Source organism: Pimephales promelas, chromosome 10 (genome assembly GCF_988280905.1).
Source record: "Pimephales promelas chromosome 10, fPimPro1.hap1.1, whole genome shotgun sequence".
In the NCBI taxonomy this organism is placed as follows: Eukaryota; Metazoa; Chordata; class Actinopteri; order Cypriniformes; family Leuciscidae; genus Pimephales; species Pimephales promelas.
In genome coordinates, this window is record NC_142778.1 from 11,216,001 (window position 1) to 11,226,275 (window position 10,275).

The 10,275-nt window shown below is 40.3% G+C and overlaps 1 protein-coding gene across 1 annotated transcript in view; it reads left to right on the top strand.

Moving 5' to 3' along the window:
- Positions 1–10,045, top strand: part of LOC148977323 (uncharacterized) — an 84,257-nt gene extending 74,212 nt beyond the window's left edge. The window contains exons 2-3 of the mRNA XM_089116671.1: positions 8,020–8,221; positions 9,079–10,045. Coding sequence (XP_088972797.1) covers positions 8,020–8,221; positions 9,079–9,602 — 726 coding nt within the window. The 3' untranslated portion in view covers positions 9,603–10,045. The remainder of the gene's footprint in view (positions 1–8,019; positions 8,222–9,078) is intronic.
- The last annotated feature ends 230 nt before the right edge of the window (positions 10,046–10,275 follow it).

Below are 10,275 nucleotides of genomic sequence, written 5' to 3' on the forward strand. Positions count from 1 at the left end.
TTTATCAGGCAACCAATAAATAATGGCCTAAAATCTTCATGGTCACACCATAGCAACCAGTTACAGCACCCTAGCAACCGTGGGCGATAGGCACGAGGCCTGCGGCCTCGTGCCATACTAAATAACTCTATAAAAACTCTATAAAAACTAATTTTAGAGACTAAATAGTAATCATCTGTTAAAAAATACACGCCGACATCACAGACCCCTGATTGAGGCGTCAAATTTTGAGGATTATTGAGGAGAGGTGTGCTGTGACTTTTCGTAGCGATCGGGGGTACGGTGTTCGCCCCAGGGGCAAATCATTGGGTAAAAAAGTCCCATAGACTTTTAGAGTTTTTCCTACTATGGTAAATTGCATAGGGATTTTGTATTAAACATAGCTCTGGATCACAGTGTCATAGAGACAAGGGGGCAGGCTCATTTTACTCAGATGACCAATCAGTCTCTCGGGATCATTGTGAAGCTATTAAGCCACGCCCTAGCAACCATATAGAGCACCTTAGCAACAAGTACCATAGACTTCCATTGAAAGAGATCAAAGGGATATCTCCGGATAGAAGTGTCATAGAAACATGAGGGTGGGCTCGTTTGACTTGGGCCAGCAAACAGCCAATCATGAATCACCTCAACAATTTCTGGCCATGCCCTAGCAACCATTGTAGAGCACCTTAGCAACCAAAATCCAAAGAGGGATATCTTCCATTCTGAATGTCATAGAGGCATGGGAGTTGGTTTATCATTCATACTGACAAGCAGCCTTTGGAGTTTCATGATTGGCAGCTACCAAGCCACTCCCTAGCAACCAAACAGAGTACCCTAGCAACCATTTTGCAAGACTTTATCTCTGCATCAAAACATCGTATAGAGATGGGGATTGGTTCATACATTCACATTGACTTTTGAGCTTCATGATTGGCAGCTGCCAAGCCACTCCCTAGCAACCAAACAGAGTACCCTAGCAACCGTTTTGTAAGACCTACATCTCTGCATCAAAACATTGTATAGAGATGGGGGTTGGTTCTTTTTACTCATGCTAGCAAACATGACTTGCTACATGCTACACATGCTAGCAGAGAATAGCTACATGCTAATATTGATTAGCTAAGTGTTAAATCATGCCATGAACATTATAAAAACTCTATAGTAACCATATATGAACACTACCAACCACCTAGTAACACCATAGCAACCACCCAAAATACCATATTAACCACCTAAAACACCCTAGCAACTAGTGTTAATTTCGTTAACGAAAACTAAACGAAAATATTTTCGTCAACGCACATTTTTCACCGAACGAAAACTAGACGAGACGAGACTAAAATCCCCACTAATAAACAATAACTGGGACTAAATCAGAAATAATTTTCGTAGACTAATAAAGACGAGACGAAAATGCAGTTCGGTAAATAAAGACTGGGCTAAAATCTATGGACATTTTAGTTCACGAACAAAGACGAGACGAAAATTACATATTATTATATGATATGGTTTTGTCAAATCCTGTCTCGTCCTCCGCCTCCTCCTCGTCAGCTCTTCCGCCACACACCCACTTTCAAACCTGGAGCGGGCGGGCACAGTCAGTCAGAGTAGCCTACACAACACGGAGCAGACAGGAGCTGGATTCACGGTGAGGCGGCGGCGACAGGTTAAAAGTAAAACATGCTTTGCACGGGGCTCGGGAGAAAGAAGAGACGTGATATATGGACACATTTTGTTACAATGATAAACTAACTAATGATGGCTAACTTTCATAGCATTTAGTATCCTGGCTGGCTATGTTGCGTTAGCGTCTTAGCACATAGCGACCGTAGCCACTTGTTGATAGAATTGTATGTTAAGTTAAATTTATGCTAACTTAGATATGTTATACTGGCCGGGCAACTATAGTTTCAGTTACATTTGATTAAAGCAGACAGACGCTTTAAAAAGATTAGTTAAAAAGATTTCATACGTTCTAGCAAGCTATGCCTTGTTTCACCTTAAATACTGTTCCTTTATATACCATGTGAACTAGCTGGCAGGAAAGCACTTTTGTTGTATCAGTTGGAGGTTTTTTTTTTTTCACAACATTGACCTCAAATCTATTTATTTTATTATTCTATGTGAACTAGCTTTAAACAGCCAGCACTTGTGTTAAGTTCATAATACACTTTATTTTATTTATTTGTTTCCTTTGTCAGGTGTATTTTATTTGTTTTAATGCAAGCATTTGTGTTTGTGTCTTTGAACCTTAACAATGTTCAAAATAAATATGCAAATATTGTCAGAACATCTTCCATGTCTGCATGTGTTCCTTAAAATTGTGTTTTTTTATCAAAAAGATGAGAGAAAATGTTGAAATGTGAAATAATTTTAGGAAATGTTAAATATTATCTGCTGACAAAAAAGTAAAAGGTTAAAATGATGTCCTGACTAAAACTAGACTAAAATGTTGACAGTTTTTTTTTTTTGACTAAAACTAAACGAATAAAATTATGTTTTCTTGGACTAAAATAAAGACTAAAATGCTCGACTTATAGTCGACTAAAACTAGACTAAATAAAAATGGGATGATGTCGACTAAATGTGATAAAAACTAACAAGCGATGCTGAAACTGGACTAAAACTGAAACTAAATTTAAAAATGGCTGGTAAAATTAACACTACTAGCAACCACCTAGCAACACCATAGCAACCACCCAGAACACCCTAGCAACCACCTAGCAACACCATAGCAACCACCCATAACACCCTAGCAATCACCCAGAACACCCTAGCAACCACTCAGAACACCCTAGCAACCACCTAGCAACACCATAGCAACCACCCAGAACACCCTAGCAACCGCCTAGCAACACCCTAGCAACCACACAGAACACCCTAGCAACCACCTAGCAACACCCTAGCAACCACCCAGAACACCCTAGCAACCGAGCGAGCTTTTTGCCACTGCAAGCACCACTTCACATTTTCCTCTGGAAATGTACATTCTAGTGTTGTGAATACTATTCTCCAAGACAAAACTTTGGCACGCTACTCCTCCCGCATTTATTGTCGTAGATCCATGAATGTGGTGTCAAATCGACCCGGTCATTGAGGAGAGGTGTGCTATGACTTTTCTAAGCGATCGGTTGTACGATGTGTGTCTGGCGGGCGATAAATCGGACAGGAAAAGTCCCATAGACTTTACAATTGTCACAAAATTGGTGAGATCATATCTTTTGAACAGAAGGTCATAGAGACTTGGGGTTGGGCTCTTTTTACTCGGCCTATCATGCAGCCAACAAGTAGAGACATAATAACTTCATATTTACGCCCTAGCAACCACTTAGGGCAGCCTAGCAACCATAAATCAACATATTCAAGTCATTTCTCAGCTTCAGAAAATAGAAGAAACATGGATTTTGCCTTTTTTTGATTTAGACTGTCAACTAGTGTTTAAATATAATCTCATACACTGTATAATCACACCATAGCAACCATATAGAGTACCCTAGTAACCACCTGAACACATGAATAAGCCATTTCTCAGCTGAATAAACAATTTATCATCACAAAAACATCGTACAGACGTGTTTGGTGTCTCGTATGCAAAAATGTGCCACACTCTAGCAACCGAGCGAGCTTTTTGCCACTGCAAGCACCACTTCACATTTTCCTCTGGAAATGTACATTCTAGTGTTGTGAATACTATTCTCCAAGACAAAACTTTGGCACGCTACTCCTCCCGCATTTTTTGTCGTAGACCCATGAATGAGGTGTCAAATCGACCCGGTCATTGAGGAGAGGTGTGCTATGACTTTTCTAAGCGATCGGTTGTACGATGTTCATCTGGCGGGCAATAAATCGGACAGAAAAAGTCCCATAGACTTAACATTGGCACCAAATCTGAGAGATCATATCTTTTGACCAGAAGGTCATAGAGACTTGGGGTTGGGCTCATTTGACTCGGCCTATCATACAGCCAACAAGTAGTGACATAGTAACTTAATATTCACGGCCTAGCAACCACTTAGGGCAGCCTAGCAACCATAAAACAACATATACAAGCCATATCTCAGCTCCAGAAAATAGAAGAAACATGGATTTTGCCTTTTTTTGACTCAGACTGTCAACTAGTCTTTAAATATCATCTTATAAACTGTATAAGCACACCATAGCAACCATGTAGGGTACCCTAGTAACCACACAAACACACGAATAAGCCATATCTCAGCCCCAGAACATCGTACACACATGATTGTTGGCTCGTATGCAATCCTGTACCACACCCTAGCAACCGGGTGGTGAGTTTTGCCACTGCAAGCACCACTTCACATTTTCCTCTGGAAATGTACATTCTAGTGTTGTGAATACTATTCTCCAAGACAAAACTTTGGCACGCTACTCCTCCCGTATTTTTTGTCGTAGACCCATGAATGAGGTGTCAAATCGACCGGCTCATTTAGGAGAGGTGTGCTATGACTTTTCTAAGCGATCGGTTGTACGATGTTCGTCTGGCGGGCGATAAATCGGCCGAAAAAAGTCCCATAGACTTAACATTGGCACCAAATTTGTGAGATCATATCTTTTGACCAGAAGGTCCTAGAAACTTGGGGTTGGGCTCTTTTGACTCGGCCTATCATGCAGCTAACAATTAGTGACATAATAACTTCATATTCATGCCCTAGCAACCACTTAGGGCAGCCTAGCAACCATAAAACAACATATTCAAGACATATCTCAGCTCCAGAAAATAGAAGAAACATGGATTTTGCCTTTTTTGACTCAGACTGTCAACTAGTCTTTAAATATCATCTTATAAACTGTATAAGCACACCATAGCAACCATGTAGGGTACCCTAGTAACCACACAAACACACGAAAAAGCCATATCTCAGCCCCAGAACATCGTACACACATGATTGTTGGCTCGTATGCAATCCTGTACCACACCCTAGCAACCGGGTGGTGAGTTTTGCCACTGCAAGCACCACTTCACATTTTCCTCTGGAAATGTACATTCTAGTTCTTTTTCTTATTCTTATTATTCCGGACACTTTTTCGGCACGCTACTCCTCCCGCAGCTTTCGTCACAGACCCATGAGAGTGGTGTCAAATCGACCGGCTCGTTTAGGAGAGGTGTGCTATGACTTTTCTAAGAGATCGGATGTACGATGTTCGCGCAGCGAATGAAAAAGCGGCCAAAAAAAGGCCCATTGACTTACATTGAAAAATTTTCAAAAATTCAAATCCCAACTGTCACTTTCTCACAGACACAAAAGGGCCTGACAGCCCTGCTGTCAGGCAGACGTCTCTCTCTCCCTAGGAGGATTTATTTAATCAAGCATCCAGTAAATAATGGCCTAAAATCTTCATAGTCACACCATAGCAACCAGTTACAGCACCCTAGCAACCGTGGGCGATAGGCACGAGGCCGCAGGCCTCGTGCCATACTAAATAACTCTATAAAAACTCTATAAAAACTCATTTTAGAGACTAAATAGTAATCATCTGTTAAAAAATACACGCCGACATCACAGACCCCTGATTGAGGCGTCAAATTGTGCGGATTATTGAGGAGAGGTGTGCTGTGACTTTTCGTAGCGATCGGGGGTACGGTGTTTGCCCCAGGGGCAAATCATTGGGTAAAAAAGTCCCATAGACTTTTAGTGTTTTTCCTACTATGGTAAATTGCATAGGGATTTTGTATTGAACATAGCTCTGGATCACAGTGTCATAGAGACAAGGGGGCGGGCTCATTTTACTCAGACGACCAATCAGTCTCTCAGCATCATTGTGAAGCTATTAAGCCACGCCCTAGCAACCATTTAGAGCACCTTAGCAACAACTCCCATAGACTTCCATTAAAAGAGATCAAAGGGATATCTCAGGATAGAAGTGTCATAGAAACATGAGGGTGGGCTCGTTTGACTTGGGCCAGCAAACAGCCAATCATGAATCACCTCAACAATTTCTGGCCATGCCCTAGCAACCATTGTAGAGCACCTTAGCAACCAAAATCCAAAGAGGGATATCTTCCATTCTGAATGTCATAGAGGCATGGGAGTTGGTTTATATCATTCATACTGACAAGCAGCCTTTGGAGTTTCATGATTGGCAGCTACCAAGCCACTCCCTAGCAACCAAACAGAGTACCCTAGCAACCATTTTGCAAGACTTTATCTCTGCATCAAAACATCGTATAGAGATAGGGGTTGGTTCATACATACACATTGACTTTGGAGCTTCATGATTGGCAGCTGCCAAGCCACTCCCTAGCAACCAAACAGAGTACCCTAGCAACCATTTTGTAAGACCTACATCTCTGCATCAAAACATCGTATAGAGATGGGGGTTGGCTCTTTTTACTCATGCTAGCAAACATGACTTGCTACATGCTACACATGCTAGCAGAGAATAGCTACATGCTAATATTGATTAGCTAAGTGCTAAATCATGCCAAGAAAATGCTACAAACTTCATAGTAACCATCTGTGACAACTACCAACCTCCTAGCAACAACCTAGCAACCACCCAGAACACGCTAGCAACACCCTAGCAACCACCCAGAATACCCTAGCAACCGCCTAACAACACCATAGCAACCACCCAGAACACCCTAGCAACCACCAAGAACACCCTAGCAACCACCCAGAATACCCTAGCAACCGCCCATCAACACCATAGCAACCACCCATAACACCCTAGCAACCACCCATAACACCCTAGCAACCACCTAGCAACACCCTAGCAACCACTCAGAACACCCTAGCAACTGCCTAGCAACACCCTAGCAACCACCCAGAACACCCTAGCAACCGCCTAGCAACACCCTAGCAACCACCCAAAACACCCTAGCAACCACCTAGCAACACCCTAGCAACCACCTAGCAACACCCTAGCAACCACCCAGAATACCCTAGCAACCACATAGCAACCACCTAGCAACACCCAGAACAACTTAGCAACCAACAATAATACCCTAGCAACCGCCTAGCAACCACCCAGAACACCATAGCAACCAGCCATAACACCCTAGCAACCGGGTGGTGAGTTTTGCCACTGCAAGCACCACTTCACATTTTCCTCTGGAAATGTACATTCTAGTTAGTGGTGCTTGCAAAGCAACACTATTGTTATCCTCCATACTTATTATTCTTATTCTTATTTTCCTGGTCACTTTTTGACGCGCTACTCCTCCCGCAGCTTTTGTCACAGACCCATGAAAGTGGTATCAAAACGTGCGGCTTGTTCGGGAATGGTGTGCTATGACTTTTCTAAGAGATCGGGTGTACGATGTTCGCACAGCGGACGAAAAAGCGGCCAAAAATGTCCTAGTTCATTTCCTATGGGGAATTTTCAAAAATTCTAATCCCAACTGTCACTTTCTCACAGACACAAAAAGGGGCCTGACAGCCCTATTTTGACAGCTATTTCAGCCATTAAAACTTTAAAATGTTGAGAAATTTGTAAGCTATTAAAGTTGTATTCAACTTTTTGATATCTATTATACTTTTTTCACAATCTCTACTTTAGTCTCATGATGTTTTTCAAGCCGTTTCGGAAATTATAATGGGAGTGAATGAGAGAGACTGTTCAGAGCTAGAGCACGTGATGTCATAAGCTAGAGTGAGCCAGCTTGAAAACTAATGCTAAAAAACAATTTTTAAATCGCTGGCCTGGCCACAATCTTCACTCTTTGGCCATGAAATTATACTTAAAACGTAGGTATTTTTGTTGTGCTTCCTCTCGTGTGTTTAGTAAATCCCTCAGACTTATAGTTTTTTCTCTGTGTCCTTCCAAACTACAGGAGTGACAGACAGTCCTCCATAGGCAGCAATTATAAATTCAGGTCAAACTTTAGTAATCAGAGCATTACGGACCAGTTTTTTAACTTGCCAAAGTGGTCCCTTTTTTCAACTCTATCCACACAAAAAATACATCACAGCGTTCACAAAGGCCTTGTCTCGCTCACGGTCAGGTCATTTCGCTGATACAACCTATTCATGGATTTCATGTGACGTCACACAGTGGCGCGGCCGCCATTTGTAGGACCGAATCGCGATAGCTAACGTGCCGTCTATCTGCAGTGCTGTAAGCTGTGACAACAGCAAATCACAAAGAAATGATAAACTAAAATTTAATAACATTCCCAAAAACCCTGAACGTCGTAAGAAATGGATTTCTGCTATCAAGAGGGATAACTGGACACCTACAGAACACTCCAGACACTGCAGTGAGCACTTTATTTCAGGTAAGGAATGTAAGCTAATCGTTTGCAACATGGTTTGCAAACGTGAACTGTTGTAACATTAGCACCTCTTCCTTACCAATCAGCCTTTGCAGATAAATTCAATTAGGTAATGTGTAACTGGCTTACATTTTCTAACAAAATAACTTGATCGTCATCTGTGTCTATCAACGTTATGTTAACGTTAATTTATCCACTTTTAGACTAACTAATTCGGTAAAACTTTACTAAGGCTTTAGTAAATAGATATTCCATCACATATAAAGCATTAATAGTCATTAATAGTTATAAAAAAAGCAATTTATAAATACAGCTTTAAATGCTTTATTCTTGATTACTTTATTAATGATCAATTTATCATTTCTAAATGAAATATTGCATTATTTATAAACCAGTTATTTAAGAGTTTTCAATGGAGTTGTCTAAGATTACTTAAAGTATTTAAATTCACATTCATACATCTTATATCGAGACAAACAGTAATACTTAGTTTGTTCATAAAATCTACCTGAATTTACTCCATTTACTTAAACTTTGTGATCTTATGAATCACTGAATACTCTTAAATAACTGGTTTGTAATGTAAATAATGCTATACTTTATTTAGAAATGATAAATTGATCATTAACAAAAATGAAAGTACTATTATTAAACACATTATAGCCTAGATATGTTTATAAATCAAGTAAAAAGCATTTATAGCTGTATTTATAAACTATTTATTGTCTATTAATGTTTAAAAAATGATGTATTAACTGTTTACTCATGCTTAACTAATGATTAGCATGCAGTTATTATAAAAGTGTAATCACTAATTCTGAGTTGGCAATGTTAATTGGTGTCTCATTATACCACTGCAGGCAAGAAAAGTGATAATCCTCTGAACCCCGATTATGTGCCAAATCTGTTTGCCTACCTGTCACTTGAGCAACGACAAAGAAAAACCAATTGCTACAAGAAATTTGAGCAAACACAAGCTGTCAAGAGGAAGAGAAGTTGTACCAGTGATGTGTCAATGTTACCCCATGGTAAATATACTGGCAATGAGATGGACCACAGTGACAGCTTTCCTGAGAGCGGGCAGATTGGGGAACACAGCTACTGTAAAGACCCTATCCATACTGAGAGCAGTGTAGCATGCTCCGATGAAGCCTGTCGAGAAACTGTGAAGAAACTGACAGAAGAGTGTACCAGACTGAGGGCAGAGGTCTATCAACTTAGGGACAGGGTAAGCAAGTTATCTTTCCAGCAGGAGGTGTTCAAAGACAATGATGAGATGGTCCAGGACTTTACTGGACTTCCATCCTATTCCAAGATGATGGTAGTCTTCACCTTCTTGTCAGGATTCCTAAAGGGGGGACCTGGGCTGACTCCCTTTGTGTAACATTTGCCCATCTGTTGTGCCCTCAGAATAGAGACTACGTAACATTGTGTTCCCAGTGTAACACATAACTATATGAACTGATGTTTGTTTTGATACAAGTCTGTTTTATATTTGCAATAAAAAAAGGTGACAGTAAAATTCTGTTCTCATTCTGTTTATTGTTAATCATTCGTAATAATCAAATCATTCATAAAAAATCCCATATACATTATAAACCACATGGGTAATTAGGTTGTAGATTCAAACTGCATTTCTACTGTGCAAATATTTATTCCTACCAGAAACCCTGTGCCCGGCTCACAAATAGTAACTTGACCGAATGTTATTGAAAAAGGCATTTTAAACTACTGATTGTAAACTAACACTTAATGAAGATATGAACTACATTAAAGGAATAGTTCACTTTAAAATGAAAATTCTGTCATCATTCTCACTCTCAAGTTGTTTCAAACCTGCATGCATTTCTTTCTACAGGAGAACACAAAGGAAGATATTTTGAAGAATGTCAGTAACCAAACTGGAACCATTGACTTCCATGGTAATTTTTTTTCCTACTATGGAAGTCAATGGTTCCAGTTTACTGTTTGTTTAATGACATTCTTCAAAATATCTGAGAACTGTCCCATCTTCCTGTACTGTTATCCAGTGGTATGTTGGTGTTAAACTGAGGCTT